The sequence below is a fragment of the Pleurodeles waltl genome, chromosome 9, assembly GCF_031143425.1.
Source record: "Pleurodeles waltl isolate 20211129_DDA chromosome 9, aPleWal1.hap1.20221129, whole genome shotgun sequence".
Lineage (NCBI taxonomy): Eukaryota > Metazoa > Chordata > Amphibia > Caudata > Salamandridae > Pleurodeles > Pleurodeles waltl.
The window spans coordinates 120722840-120739571 of NC_090448.1; the positions used below are offsets into that span (position 1 = coordinate 120722840).

The window sequence follows — 16732 nt, forward strand, 5'->3', positions numbered from 1 at the left end:
CTCTCAGCACTTTAGAGAGCCCTCAGGATGCCAGCCATCACCCCCGGGAGTCGCAGGGTCTGGGGACAAAGTAGGTGCAAAACACAGTTGATGCAGCACAACAAAAGAAGGTCCCATGCTGCCAGAGAAACTCAGCGAGTTGAGTATCGCAGGATGGAGTGCTGGGGACGAGGGCTAGGCTGTGCACGAAGGACTTTTGCAAAGAGTGCACAGAGGCCTCAGGAGATGAAGAAGATGCAGTACACAGGGGTACCATCGCTCTCGGGAAAGGTAAGGTCTTACCTCCTCCAAATTGCATCAGCAGGACCTCAGGACAGTCTATGTCGATGATGTCCACCCTCTTTGTCCTTAGGAGCACGCTTGTTGCTGTGTGAGGAGTCCAAGTGTACCGGTCGTTGTCATGGAAGGTGCCTGCTTAGAGCAGGGGAGTGACTCCATCACTCCACAAAAGATTTCTTCACCCCTTCAGATGCAGGATGAAGACAATGAGTCCCCAGAGCATGCACACCATGGAAACTGTTGCAGTTGCTGACTTGGAGCTGAGGTTGCTGAAGAAAAGTATCTCCTGTAGATACTTTGTTGCAGTTACAGCATTTCTTGGAGCAGGCTGCGGTTGATCTGAGGTCAGAGGATGCTGAAGTTGTTGCAGAGGATTTCTGAAGGAAACTTGCAAGCAGAATCTGAAGAGAACCAACAGGAGAGATCCTAAATAGCACTGAGAGGGAGATTGGCTATCTTATCAGGTATGGGCCTATCAGGAGGGGTCGCTGATGTAACCTGCGGACACTGGCCACTCAGAGCCCACCAGAGTGCCCCCAAACCTTACAAAGAAAGATGGCTGAAGTCTGGAACACACTGGAGGAGCTCTGGGCACCACCCCTGGGGTGGTGATGGACAGGGGAGGGGTCACTCCCCTTTCCTTTGTCCAGATTCATACCAGAGCAGGGGATAAGGGTTCCCTGAACCTGTGTAGACTGGCTTATGCAAGGAGGGCACCTTCTGTGCCCTTGAAAGCATTTCCAGAGGCTGGGGGAGGCTACACCTCCCCAGCCTGTAACGCCTATTTCAAAAGGGAGAGGGTGTAACTCCCTGCTCTCAGAAGAAATGCTTTGTTCTGCGTTCCTGGGACCGGGCTGCCCAGACCCCAGGAGGGCAGAACCCTGTCTGTGAGGTGGCAGTAGCTGTAGCTGTAGTGCAAACCTCAGAGAGCTGGATTGGCAGTAGTGGGGGTCCATAGTGGAGCCCCAAGGATGCATGGAATTGGCTCCCCAATACCAGATTTGGAATGGGGCGACAATTCCATGATCTAAGACATGTTACATGGTCATATTCGAAGTTACCATTGTGAAACTACATATAGGTAATGACCTATATGTAGTGCACGCGTGTAATGGAGTCCCCGCACTCAAAAAGTCCAGGGAAATGGCCCTGAACTATGTGGGGACACCTTTGCTAGTGCAAGGGTGCCCTCACACTTAGTAACTTTGAACCTAACTTTCAGCAAGTGAAGGTTAAACATATAGGTGACTTATAAGTTACTTAAGTGCAGTGGAAATGGCTGTGAAATAGTGTGTGCACTATTTGACGCATGCTGCAATGGCAGTCCTGTGTAAGGGTTTGTCTGAGTTCCCTATGGGTGGCAAAATAAATGCTGCAGCCCATATGGATCTCCTGGAACTCCAATGCCCTGGGTACCTAGGTTCCATATACTAGTGACTTATAAGGGGGGTCCATTGTGCCAATTGAAATTGGTAAATGAATTCACTGGCCTACAGTGACAAATTTAAAAGCAGAGGGAGCATAAGCACTGAGGTTCTGATTATCAGAGTCTCAGTGACACAGTTAGGCACAACACAGTCATACACATTAGGCCATAAACTATGAGCACTGGGGTCCTGACCAGCAGCATCCCAGTGAGACAGGCAAAAACATACTGACATACAGGTAAAAATGGGGGTAACATGCCAGGGAAAATGGTACTTTCCTACACAGAGCAGCAAGGATTAGTAAAGGAACAATGTGTAAAGCTTTTCATAGAACCAAACAACAGAATAAGAAAATCACCAAACAAGAAGAGAAATGAGAACAGTTTATTAAAATAGAGCATATTTTTATGAGTGTTTTGAGTATTTGATTAATAAAATGCAACAGAAGGATCCAGACATATGCACTTTTAAAGCATTTAAAAACTTTGACAACCGCAAATAAGCAATGGAAAGTCAAAACTTTGAAAACTTTTGAAAAGTTTGTAACACTGAGTTTAGTGACTCCTACCTGGGCTGGGCAACCAAATCTGACAGGATAGATGTCTAGGAGTCGTAAAAGAAATCTTTGGACAGCTATCTGGCACCTGAGCATTTTCAGAGTGAGTTCCAAACTTTACAGGATAGCTGCTATTGATTTCTATGGAGTGGTCCCGATGATGAGGGATGCAGGCTTGCAGCTGCTCCGCAGATGCTCCAGATGCTTTGTGGTCCATGGGGTTGAAGTGTGGTCAAGTCCTTGGTAAGTAGGGTGACTCTGGCCATGGAGCTCAGGGTCCCATGAAGTACTCTGTGCAGAGGTCAAAGGACTTTGTTCTTGCAACACAGGGGTCACAGTGCAAATCTTTAGTGGGGGCAAGTGTGCCTTGGGGCGGGCGAATCCTGTTACAACCACTACCCATGGATCCAGCAGAGCTGTGTGAAACTTTCTGACTCTTTCAAAATTGTCCATTAAAGTGCTTGGCATTTGGTAGGTACGAAACAGCTGCAGTAGCTTCCAAGGTTTGGGCTCTTCCAGCTTTAATCTTCCAAGTGCTATTCTGGGGAGCCAGCCAACTGGCCCTTGAGGTTTCTGCTTCAGATTATGGTTGAAAATCACCTTCTCCCCAAGCCAGGTATGCAGAACAGGGTTTAAACTCTGCTAGCTCAAAGTGCAGCAGGTGTAGTCGGGCCAAAGTCACAGCTTCTCTTTTTGGTCATCTTCTTGGTCCAAATCCAGTAAGCCTTGGGTGCCAGGGGTGCCCATTATATCTCAGTAAAGAGCCCCATGGAGACAATGCAGTCACTAGCCAATAGTCTGGTAGGTCTCCTCCTATTTAGTGACACAGTTCCAGTGAATTGTGGCATCTGGCTATCCAAGAGTGCGTCTTGCATGCCACAAAACACATGGCTGAAGTCTGTGTGTGAGGAACTTAGTAGCTCACTTCTTGGGTGGGGCTACCATGGGCTGCACGCCCACTGAAAACTGGTTCTAGAACTGTTTTTCCTGACCTTGGCCTTGTCTCTACTCTGTCTATGGGAAACAAAATACTTCCTGTGCTGGAATGTTGTCACAGTGGTCCTTTAAAGGCGGCATTACCTTTGATGCCTGCCTTTTGGACTAACACTATTTGTAGCCCATCCTGTGGGAATGGATCACACCTAAGGTGCGGCAGTAGCTTTTGCTCCTGGCTTGGGATTCATTCACATGTCTCCCCATTGGCAGAACTCTGTCTCAGTCCCAGTGCCTCTGTAAAGTCACTGGACCAGCTGGGTCAAAGTATGGCAACTTTCACAAAAGTGGTCAGCATTACATTTGACATAAATGTTGACTGCACCATTGAGTCACATTTAATGTTCCCTTCAATTTAATACCTCTTTGCAGAAGCCATAGAGATAACATCAGATTCTCAGATTTTCCAGATGGAATAGCAATGTAATTCTCCTTCCTTCCTTGGCTAAGATGGCCATTGACCCTCTGCTGAAATTCCAAAGGGACATAGAATAAGCTCAAGATCCCCTTGAACATCGCCCTGTTCTTCCAGGGCACTCATCACATGTTTTCTGTGACATAAGCAGGCCCTGCAAGCTACAGCATCTGCCTGGAAATAGCATGGGCCACTCCCATAAGGTACTCACTGAATCTAAATGTCAGTTGTTTTTTCCCAAGGGTCAAACCTGAAAAGAAAGACATTTCTTTGGACTGCTCTTTGGAAAATTAATATCGGATTTGGACTACTGGAAGTGGCTGGGTGGCTTATGACAATTAAAGACAAATGTATGGAATTTAACAAATCAGAATAACTATAACAAATCTTATATACACTATCCACTATCCTCACCAAACAGAAAACCACAGCATGGAATTTCCATGCAGGAAATGGCACACCCTATTGTGATAGGACAGGATAGTAAATGTTTGCAAAGTACATTCAATAAGGACAATGACCAACTGACAACAGTAACTTTTTCTAAGAATAGAGACAATTCTACATATCCACTTGTTGGACCTGACAGCCTTAGGGTGGTCACCCCTAACTTTTTGCCTGCCTCCCTCCACTTCTTTGACACTGTTTTTGCTGGTTTTAGAACTCTGCGCACTTTATCACTTCTAACCATTGCTAAGGTGCATATGCTCTCTCCCTTTAAACACGATAACATTGGATCATACCCAGTTGGCTTAATTAATTTACTTATAAGACCCTAGTAAAGTGCACAATATGTGCCCAGGGCCTGTAGATTAAATGGTACTAGTGGGCCTGCAGCACTGATTGTGCCACCCACTTAAGTTGCCCCTTAACCATGACTCAGGCCGTGCCATTGCAAGGCCTGTGTGCAGTTTCACTGCCAATTAGACTTGGCATTTAAAAGTACTTGCCAAGCCTAAAACTCCCCTTTACCTACATATAAGTCACCCCTAAGGTAGGCCCTAGGTAACCCAAGCGCAGGGTGAGGTGTAGACAAAATGCAGGACATGTACCTGTGTAGTTTACACGTCTTGGTAGTGTAAAACTCCTAAAATCATTTTTACACTGCTGTGATGCCTGCTCTTTTCATAGGCTACCTTAGGGCAACCCTCATATACTGTTTGAGTCATAGCTTCTGATCTGAAAGGAGTAACAAGATCATATTTAGTATGGCCAGAATGGTAATGCAAAATCCTCCTGACTGGTGAAGTTGGATTTAATATTACTATCTTAGAAGTGCCACTTGTAGAAAGTGAGCATTTCTCTGCACTTAAATACTTCTGTGTCTTACAATCCATGTCTGGCTACATTTATTAGATAGGTCCCTTGTGCATTCACTCAGACAAACCCCAAACACAGGACACTTGCAAACATCTGCATATTGAATGGGTCTTCTTGGGCTGGGAGGGTGGAGGGCCTGACACTTACATGCCAAAGGACAGTAGCCTGCCCTCACACAAAGGACTGCCACACCCCCTACTGGGACCCTGGCAGACCTGATGGAACTGAAAGGGGACCTTGTGCACTTCTAAGCCACTCTTTGAAGTCTCCCCACTTCAAAGGCACGTTTGGGTATTTACGCGGGGTCTCCGACCCTACCACCTCAGACACTTCCTGGAGAAGAAACCCTGAACCAGAACCTGCAACCTGCCAAAAAGAACTGCCTGGCTGCCCAAAGGACTCACCTGGACTGCTTTTTTGAAAAGGACTGTTGCCTTGCTGTTGCCCTGCTGTCTTGCTGCTCTCTAGCTGTGCTGAGAAGTGCTCTCCAAGGGCTTGGTTAGAGCTTCCCTCCTGTTCCCTGAAGTCTCAGGACCAAAAAAGACTTCATTCCTGCAAAGGAACTCCTTGTGCGGCGAAAATTGGCCCACAGCCTGCAAGAAACGTTGCACAGCCTGAGAAAATCACTGCACGCTGAACCGCAATGATGCAGCCTGACTTTGCAAGGAGAAGATCGGCGCAGTGTCAGCGTTGTAACTGGAAATTCGATGCACAGCCCACTGGATCAACACAAAGCGGAGCCTGAATCACACAGCCCGCCTTCCTGAGAGGAATTGACGCAGCACCTGCCGTGCAGTAGAAATTTCCACACATCTCCTTCCGGATCAACGCAGCCCCTGTGACTTTGTCCTGCATGCCCATGACTTCGACGCCTCATCCTTGGGGCATCCGAAAACCTCACAACCTGAAGAGGATCCCAGTCTATGCACCGGAAATTGATGCAAAGCCTGCCCTGCATGAAAATTCAACGACACATCGTCTGTGTGCACTGGAAGAATCAGCGCACACCTCCCCGTTTTCTGTACATCTCCTCCTCTGTGGTCCCTTGCTGAGAATTTTAACGCAAACAAGGTACTTTGTGCTTGCAGGATACACTTGTTGCTTTTTAAAAGACTAAAGACACTTTATTTCATTTTTACAGTGATATTTCAAAGTATACTTATTGAATCTTGATCGTTTTATCCTGCACCTTACCAGATAAATAGTGTATTTTTGTGGTGTTCTACTGTGTTATTGCATGATTTATTGCACAAATCCTTTGCGCATTGCCTTCTAAGTTAAGCCTGAATGCACAGAGCCAAGCTACCAGAGGGTGGGCACAGGATAATTTGGATTGTGTGTGACTTACCCTGACTAGAGTGAGGGTCCTTGCTTGGACGGTGGGTAACCTGACTGCCAACCAAATACCCCATTTCTAACACCACTCTAGTGCTTAGGTGCAAGAGTTTGCAGAGCACAATTGACCACCACACATCGCTTATGTTACCTATACATTTGCATCAATGGTGTCCAACTGGATTTGAACCCCTCATGGGTTGTGTTGTAAACAGAGAATATTTCTCCACAAGCCAATAAGACTCTGAGCAGGTGGGTATACAGATACAGTACTCAATATTCTGCTCACCCACCTTTTCATTCCTTTCTTCTTTTTTCTACTTTTTGGCCATTGACTCCTCCAACCAAGCTAAAATGATCTTACTCGATTCTTGTTATGTAGCATTGACTTCACTGTTCTGCACACCTGGAAAGTTTTAGGACTGTATTGCATTCTCTACCTCACTGTATAGGATGAGCGGGGCATTAGGAGCCTCAAGAGGTAATCCATTAGGCTCAAAGTTTAGCTTAATTGATTGATAAACTGGTCACTTTACTGGAATAGGACCTCCTTTCTTATCTCACTGACTGTTTCTAGATAAAGAGGAATGTGCAAATACTACACCAAACACCTTGTGGTTCCCTTTCTGCAGGCTTGACCTGTACAGTAAAAGCCCCTGTAGTAATAGAAAGTGCACATCAGCAGTCCGACAATTATAGCCCCTTCCCCCTTTTTCCAGTGCTGTTCTGGCTACTTTTGTTTTATGGTCATTGCCTCCTTCCATTACAAGCCATTCTCCCCACTTCCACCCAGCTAAAAATGTTATAGCTGATAAAACTGCTCTTACAGGGTGAGATGAAGCAGAAATAGAACAATACACTTATCATAAGGACAATTGATCCTGGGCCACCACTCACTATAATCTAAATATCAATGGGATGAACAACTACATAAGATGCAATAAGTTATTATGTCAAATGGTGACAAAAAACAAGTATAGCATTGATATGTGAAACACACTTGACCCTTTATGAATTATAGAAATTGAAAAGGGATTGTGTGGGCAGCAGTTGCAGGGAGGAAGTTGAAGAATGAGACAGACTGCTGACCAACCAGGACCAGACCAGGGGACAGTTTTGGAGGGTATGGTAGCAATACTTTTGAATTATTGCCTAAAACATACAGTCCTTAAAATATGAATTGACCAAAGGGGTCACTTTACAATTACAAAACTATGCACTCTTGACACAACATTTTGGTCTATACAACAAACGCACACTAAACACAAGCAAAGCAGGATTTCTATTTGCACTACGACATGTCCTTATGGAAAAAGAGAATGCAAAAATTGTGACAGGAGGTGATTGCAACCTAACCTTCGATCCAATCATAGATAGAAATGTTACGGATAATAAAGTTAACACAAGGTGAAAAATAGAGCCATAGTAGGCATTATCATAGCTGAACATGGATTGATCGACCTCTGGTAACTGTTCGATCCATACAAGAAATAGTACACTTTCATATCCTGTGTGTGCAGTACCTTCTCACATCCAACCTGACATTACATGCATTACCAGACTGCGCGATCCTAGAGGGGAGAATCTTAGACCATGTCCCAATAAAACTAGAACTAGACATCAGACCTTTTGCGCCTCCAATAAAGAAATGGAGAATGTGCACTTCCAGGTATGAACAGCCAACAGAATGGCTACAACTCTGAGAATATCTCTGTACTTACATACCTCACTACAGGTAATATGTGCTGTCTTCAAAGTCATATTAAGAGACAACATGATGAGAGACACTGCCTCTCACAAATGCACAACATATGACCTGTAAGTGCATATAGATTTATACATCACACAACTTACACCCCTCTACAATACACAACCATCACCTGATTCTGGGATGTAGGAAGTTTGACAGGACTACTCTATTAACTGCCAAAGCAGTTAGTGCTCACAGATGGCAGAGTCCAAGTGCTGGCATCAAGGTTATCAGAAACTTCTGTCCCTGAGGCTCTAGTCAGAAGGCCAGCCAACTAGCCCTTGGAATCACCTTGAGGTCCTGTGTTCGACAGATGCAGGTCTAGTCCTTCTCAGCCATTCAAAAGGGCAAAAGGCAGAAGGGCAGCAGTCCAGCAGAGTGGCAGTCCTTTCAGCAGCACAGATGTCCTTTGTTCTGGCAGAGTATCCACCGGTCTAGAAGGGTACTGAAGAATTGGTTGCTGAGGTCCAATATTTATACTACTTTCTGCCTTTGAAGTGGCAGATGCTTCTAGCGGCTTACCTTTGAAGTCCACAGGCTTCCATTCTTCCTTGCCCTCACTCCAAACAAACTGCAGGGGAAATGCAGCTCTTTGTGTGGAGGCAGGTCACAGCCTATTCAAGTGTAGGTAGGACTGTGCCCAGTTTCGCACTCTCCTCCTGCCAGTGATGGCCCATCCAGGCACAACTAAGCTCTCTTTTGCAGCTGTCTAGGGGAAATATTCAAAGCTCAACTATCACTTAAACCGAGTCATGTGCCCCAAAGGCAGACTACAAGCATAAATGACTAGGCAGGAAAATTCCAACTTTCTAAAACGTGGCATTTTCAAAATTTCAACTTAAAATCTGATGTTGACATAAGAGAAGATTTCTCATTACAATTATAAAGACACCAATCATGAATTGATTACCTGCTCATATTTAGAAATTATAACTTATTAAATGTATTAAGGTAAATCCAATGTTAGCCTATGGGAGAGGTAAGCCTTGCAATAGTGAAAAAAACAAATGTAAGAGTTGTTTTGCTATGAGGACATGTAAAACTTCAAAGTACATGCCCAACAGTTTACATAGAATGCACCCTGCCCCCTGGGCTGTACAGGGCCTATCTTAGAGATGACATGTTTCAAAAAGGAAGATTTGGACCTGGCAAAAGGTTTATTTTACCAGTTGGAAATGGCAGTTAAACTACTCTCACAAATTGCAATGACGGCCCTGAGGCATTGTTAAAGAGCTACTTGAATGTGTGCACATTCAATGCTGCAAGACTACTAGTAGCATTGACTTTACAGGCCCTGGACACATGTAGTACCACTTTCCAAGGGCTTTACAGTAAATTAAATAGGTCAATTGAGATAAGCCAGTTCTATCAGGTTTAGAGGAAGAAGCACAAGCACTTTAGCACTGGTAGCAGTGATAATGTCCAAAGAATCCTAAGGCCAGCAAAACAAATTCAGCAAAAAGTAAAGGGGAAAGGCACAATGTTTGATCTTGCAGAAAAGGCCATGCCCAACAGGATGTTAATCATTAAAATTTAAGATGTATCGGTAAAATGGATTGTTGTTTCTTAATGCTATAATTTTGTAATAGATCTTTTTCAATTTTTTACCCTCAATATTTCTGCTGTAATTTTTTTATATACTTTAGATTGTAGGTATAGAAAGTCAATATTTTGATCAACTGTATTTTTCCAAATGTATTTGTGTATTAAAATACTGTATGCAGTCACTGGTATAACACACAGGTACATTGGGGTTGGTGACATGTTAAAAACTTCCATTAATCAGTTTTGAAGCGTGAATTTTTACATATAGTGTTGCCACTGTAGGCCTGAAAACACAAATACCACATAGAGTTAGTTACAATGTTATAGTAACAATAGTATGAGTTTCGGTTTGTAATGGTGAAATGTCTTTGTAGAGAACTGGTTTTATCAAATATTTCTAGAACGAAATTTCAAGTATCTCATTTCACTGAAAGTGAAGAATGTTCAAAATTACAAAATGGCATATTTTTCCTCAGCTGATGTCATGTTGCAGTAAATATACAGAAGTAAAGGAAAGTAGTAGTGGCTACTTTCTGTTGACGTTTGCTAAGGCAAATTTAGAAGGGATGCAGTAATGGACATAATTAGGTAATATGCCTAAATGGGTTGAATTTGTGTTACCTAAATAGCTGTAATCTCGAGGTCACAAGTTTGAACCCCATCAGGGGTGACTCTATAATTCTGTAGTCTGGCACGCTGGCACGATTTAAATTGTGAAACAGTATCACCTGATTTTTACAATGATTAAGAATTGTTGAAGTGTAGTACAAAGCTCTGTTCAAAATAGTTTCTCAGTTTATTTTTTATTATTCTTTTTCTTTTTAGCAATAGTATTAGTATGTGTCTCAGGAATATCGCATTGAATTATGATGGAATAGTGCCAAAGTATTTCACTTTGATGGACTTCACAGATTAGGTCAGCACAGTTATAGGGGGTTATTACAACTTTGGAGGAGGTGTTAATCCGTCCCAAAAGTGACGGTAAAGTGACGGATATACCACCAGCCGTATTAAGAGTCCATTATATCCTATGGAACTCGTAATACGGTTGGTGGTATATCCGTCACTTTACTGTCACTTTTGGGATGGAATAACACCTCCTCCAAAGTTGTAATAACCCCCATAGTCTAGAGTGAAAAGAAGCTGCTAACAATTGAGGAATGAAAGAGGTGCTACGTGTTCAATGTTTCAGATATGAATGTAATTTATTTTGAATTTTATAAATGTGCTACATTTTGCGTTTTGGATACTTCAGTGCACAAAATAAGAAATGCCAAAAGTTTAGTTGTTAGTAGTGGCCAAAATTTATCAAATTGGGTAGATAAGTGTCCATAGCTGATGTTGCACAACTGTGGCTCCTGATAGTCTGCTTTTTTGGAACATAAATGCTCAGTGTTCAGTTATCAGTACATTCCTGGAATGCATATGATTTTCTTCAGATCTCAAGGAGGAGCTGATGGAGCTCCTCAGACGTCTTCCTCTATTTAATACCTGCTTGAGGCAGTATTAACGTATCAAGTTAGCAACTGATGATCAGCGGTTTATGTTGCGTTGTAATGAAGCAATGGGGAGTTTGCTGAAGTGATTTGAAATGATCTTCCAATTAGTCTAGAAAAGACATACTCATCACAATAGACATTTTCACTTGATGTTTGGTTTTGAACAGTGAGAGGACTTTGGAGAGCTTGAGATTGGTCTCTTTGACCACTGCATTGGCTTTGGGATGCTTGATGAAGGAGTACTGTCAAGAGTAGTGAGAAATTTGGACGTTAGTGAGACAGTTAGAGGGTAGTGAGACAGAATGCTTTACACCCTCTGAGTGATCCCAGTATAGTTCTCTTCATACCAAGGACGATCTTGTTTATCAAGTGGGGTACATGATTGAAGCATGAAGTGATGTCTGTGGTGTTTATAATGCAACTGGGTTGGAAATTGATGTTTGTGACATCTACGTACATTATGAAGTTAAGTTAGCACTGCTTAAGAAGTTGCAATAGAAGCATATTAAGAACAAGAGGCAGGATAGGGATGATCCTTGAGGAATATTATATTCAGTATATCTAGAAAATCCTCATTACCGCAACACAGCGCTAGGGACTCGGGTATACAGAACATCATATTAAAGAGAAGATCTGGGTATATATTCATGACCGTTTCTAATGCCCCGTTCTGTGTGTTTTTAATCCTGCACACACTCGACCAAAGATGCAGAACCCAAACTGTGAGATTTTTTCTTTAGTTAACAAATGATTTATGGTGCAATTTCATAACTTGTTTTTGTTTTTGATAGGTTTTATATTGGACAAATGACCACCAGAAAAACATTCTACAAACCAAATATACCTCAGCAGAGCTGTTCTTACCTGTAGGTGAAGATTACAACATAGAAATTTCGGCAACAACCGAGGGTGGTGATGGGACAAAAAGCAACCAAATCAGAATACCAAAAATGTCAAGTATGTTAAGTACACTAAATTATCTAAAATAATTATAATATGTTAGTTTCATGAATTATGACATTGTGATGCTGTAATTGCCAGTCAATAACATTGCATTTATCATATCTATTTGATTGGGCGTATTTGCAACAAATGGAGGACTCAATTACCATTCATTACCAACTTCAGTATGATGTAGGGCCCTGACGATTGGTGAAAAAAATGCTCATCTTAGTTCCAAAGTGAATACACTCTGGCCAGGTATGCAGTTTGAACTGAAGGACAATGTCTACCACTTACTTTCTCTGTTTCCACCACAAACTGATTTCAAGTCCACAGACATTGCCACTGTAAAGCTTCCTATTTCTAGACTTCAATGGTTCTCGGTCCGTGTAAGATGCATGCGGCCTACAAATATTACAATCCTGCTACATGGCCCAGTATTGAGAAATCTTTTCATCATTTTTTTGCCAAGGGCAACTGATATTTTGACTCCTTCCATGTCCATAGCCTGATTTCCAAGCCAAGCATGCTCTGATTTTATTGCTATGTGTCAGTCTGGCAAAATAGCTGTTGTTGTTCTTATTAAGAGATCACTATTTAGGAAATGCAAAACTGGCCCATTGACTCAAATGCAATGGGATTACTTAATGCCGATTTCCTAATAGCGAGTTCTACTTTGTAGGAATCGCTTTTAGGAAATCAGTATCTTTGTACATAGCATGTTGCATTTCTTAAATAGCGATTTCTATTAAGTCGCTATTTACGAAATGCAAAATTGCTTTGTTTTGTACATCTGGTCCAAAGATACTTTAACTATTAACAAAATTAATTACATGGTTAGTATGAGTCTAACTTGTGGGGAGTGACTTGAAATCAAAAGACAAGTTAATTTGGGACATACACTCATTTAAGGCACTAGTGGTCGGTGTTTAAGATTGTGGTGGGCATTGCTCTACTATCAATTGGGTGGAAGAGATAGAAATTCAAGTGGTACTACTAGGTTGTTTGTTTGGTGAGTTCTATGACTGGAGAGCCCTGAGCATGTGTCGTGCGATGAAAGACCTCGCCCTTTAGGCACAAGCCAGGGCAGTGACATCACAGTGCTGGTCATAGTAAGATTTATAATTACTGAATAAGTTTCCATTTGGGTGTTTATGCTTTGGCCTAAGTTGTCGTCACAGTTCCATTCAAGTGATAGGCCAGGGCAGAGCCAGCTGATGAGAATAAGACAAGGAAGGAGTGGGTAGCAATCACCTAGGTGTGGGAACCATCTCCTTCATTTCCACCCAATGCTAGTGTGCTGTTTAATGCTAAGGGGCAGTCAGGAGGAGGAGTCCTGCATCGTACACGCCTTTACTTTCGATTTCAGATTTTCTGAAATGTGGACAAGCATGTTGTTGCTAAGGAAGTGATCTTCGGCCAGTAAGTGCAATTATAACTTAATTTTTTAACTGAGCTTAATACTGCGTGGGAACACTGACACTCTTTACTATTTTATTTATTTTTTAAGGAACGTAGAAATTGCAACTATTTTTCCAGAAGCCTGCTAAACATTTTTCAGGACTTTTATTCGGCGATTGTTCACTTTCTTGAAAAAGCATCCGAAGAATGTTCAAAACACAGAGTGGTTCTGCATCATGAGCAGTCAGCTAAAGTGGCAATATGACAGGTACATACCACACCTCAAATTGCAAGCAAATGAGCCAGTACATTTCGCCGACAGTTACTGCAGAACCAGAGCAGCTAGCTTAAAGACAGTGGCCCTCATTCCGACCCTGGCGGTTTCAAACTGCCAGGGCCGGGGACCACGGAAGCACCGCCAACAGGCTGGGGGTGCTTCCAGGGCCATTCTGACCGCAGCGGTAAAGCCGCGGTCAGAAAAGGGGATCCGGCGATTTCCCGCCGGATTTCCCCTGGCCCAGGGAATCCTCCATGGTGGCGCTGCTTGCAGCGCCGCCATGGGGATTCCGACCCCCTTCCCGCCAGCCTGTTCCTGGCGAACGGGTGTCGTGGGGCCCCCTAACAGGGCCCCACAAAGATTTTCACTGTCTGCTTAGCAGACAGTGAAAATCGCGACGGGTGCTACTTCACCCGTCGCACCCCTGCAACTCCGCCGGCTCCATTCGGAGCCGGCTTCCTCGTTGCAGGGGCTTTCCCGCTGGGCTGGCGGGTGCTCCTTTGGTGGGCGCCCGCCAGCCCAGCGGGAAAGCCAGAATGGCCGCGCGGTCTTTTGACCGCGGTGCGGTCATTCGGCGGTGACCGCATGGTGGGCGGTGACCGCATGGCGGGCGGCGACCGCCGCCCGCCGCGGTCAGAATGACTGCCAGTGTCCATGAATTCGGAGTAAAAAGCGGAAAACTGATTCAGACTGCGTCGGGGATACTGGGGTGCTTGAATGACGTTTCCTGTCACACAGAAGCTTCTGCATTTTCCTGGACTGCTTGTTCAGTAAAAGGAAGCCACCCGTGGCTGCAACAACAATAAAACAACCAGTTGATTTAGTTGGTATTATTGTGGCAATTGTTCTATTTTCCTTGTCCACCTTTGTGAGAACAGTTCAGTTCAGGGATTTTGAGACTGCACTTTTTCCCCTCCCAACCCCACTTCAGAACAATCTGATTGTCTTGATTGAAGAGGCCCCCTAACTTTTTGCTCCCATTTTCACTTTTTGCAGGTCTTTTCCTGACTTTGATGGTGCCCTGGGTACTGCAAACCTGTCCCAGGGCCTGTGATCTGTGAAATGAGGATGGAAATTAGGCTAATTATATTTGGCTATGACAACTTACCTATAAGTCAATAGTATATGGTTGGCATGTAGGTTTAGGGACCCCAGTATAGATGGTGCACCTATAGGTGCACTGTTGAGGTGCCTAGGATCATTTTAAAGCCAGGCCTGCCTTGCTGGCTGCTTTTAAATTAAAGTTATATGTAAATTCGACTTTGGAATTAAAAGTACTTCCAAAGTCTTAAACTACTTTATTTTTTACATATAAATCACCCCTAAGGTGTGTCCTAAGTGCCCCTAGGGTTGGGTGCCTTGTAACTATAAGCAGGGACCTTATACAATTGTTTTATAAGCCCTGTTGAGGTAAAATAGCCACATTTGTTTTTCCCTCACTGTAGTGAATAGGCTCCATAAGCTAAAATGGGGAGAATTTATTGTAATTAATAAAGGCCCTCATTACAACATTGGCGGTAAAAGCTGCTTACCGCCGTTCAGAAGACCGCCAACACACCTCTGCCGCCGCGGAATTCCGCCACAGCTATTATGACCCACATTTCGGAATCTGCCAAAATTCAGACAGCCACACAAGTCTCCCACACCAAAGGTCAGTGATAAACTGGCGAAAACAAAACCTTCACCGTCACGCCAAACAGAAATACGCCCACACTATCACAACACACGAATCCACGTGGCGGTCTTTCAACCACGGTATTCCATTGGCGGTACACACCGCTGCGCTCAAAATACACACATATTTCAAAACACAGCCACATTGGACAATTCCAAATACACACACCTGATACACATACACACACCACTCCCACACACCCAATACAATATAAAACACACACCCATATTTCCCACAAACCCCTACTACCAAAAATTCCGAAAGAAGGCCAAAGAGAGACAGCACCAGCAAGAACAACAGCATCCACATGCACACAACACCATCACCCACAGAACTTCCACGCACCTCACACAACACACCACATATCAGCACACTTATCACCACACACTCCACCCCACACATCACCTACACCACCCCATGGCACGGCAAAGACACCCCAGGTTCTCGGAGGAGGAGCTCAGGGTCATGGTGGAGGAAATCGTCCGGGTAGAGCCACAGCTATTCGGATCACAGGTGCAGCACACCTCAATTGCAAGGAAGATGGAGCTATGGCGAAGAATCGTGGACAGGGTAAACGCAGTGGGACAGCACCCAAGAAATCGGGAGGACATCAGGAAGAGGTGGAAGGACCAACGGGGGAAGGTGCGTTCGTGGTCTCAAGACACCACCTGGCGGTTCAGTGGAATGGGGGCGGACCCCCACCTCCTCCCCAACAACTAACAACATGGGACGAGCAGGTCTTGGCGATTCTGCGTCCTGAGGGCCTCGCAGGAGTAGGTGGAGGAATGGACTCTGGTAAGTCAAATCTTAACTATTACATCCCCCACCCTACCTGCATGCCAGCACATACCCCCACCCTCACCCCCATCACTCTAACTCTTCACAAATGTCCCTACATCACAAACCACGCATCCTAACACCAAGCCCTGCATGCAACAACAAAGCATGGACACCCATCACCAATGCATGCCATGCACATACCCATACAACCCCTAAACCATCATCACACAAGGTCCCACACAGGAATGCAAGCACTGGGGTACACGGTCCATCATGGGAGCCTACCACCACTCCCAGGAGACAATGTGAACGGTACTGGCCAAGTTTCAGGAGACCCAGCGCCTGCAGGAGGAACAGTATATGGGCTTCAGGGAGGAACTCAGAACCATCAGCTCCACCCTGGGCACCATCGTAGGGGTGCTGAAGGAACTCGTGAACACCAGGAGGGACAGTGTGGTACTACAAGGGGCCTCTGACACTAGCATGGACGATGAACTGCCCACCACCTCCGCCGGTGCTAGTGGACAGGATGCCCCAC

The 16732-nt window shown here is 44.3% G+C and overlaps 1 protein-coding gene across 1 annotated transcript in view; it reads left to right on the forward strand.

Moving 5' to 3' along the window:
• LOC138258999 (contactin-3-like) overlaps positions 1–16732 on the forward strand; it is a 1120386-nt gene that overhangs the window by 1069375 nt on the left and 34279 nt on the right. Inside the window, exon 22 of the mRNA XM_069206372.1 lies at positions 11911–12076. Within this exon, the coding sequence (XP_069062473.1) occupies positions 11911–12076 (166 nt within the window). The remainder of the gene's footprint in view (positions 1–11910; positions 12077–16732) is intronic.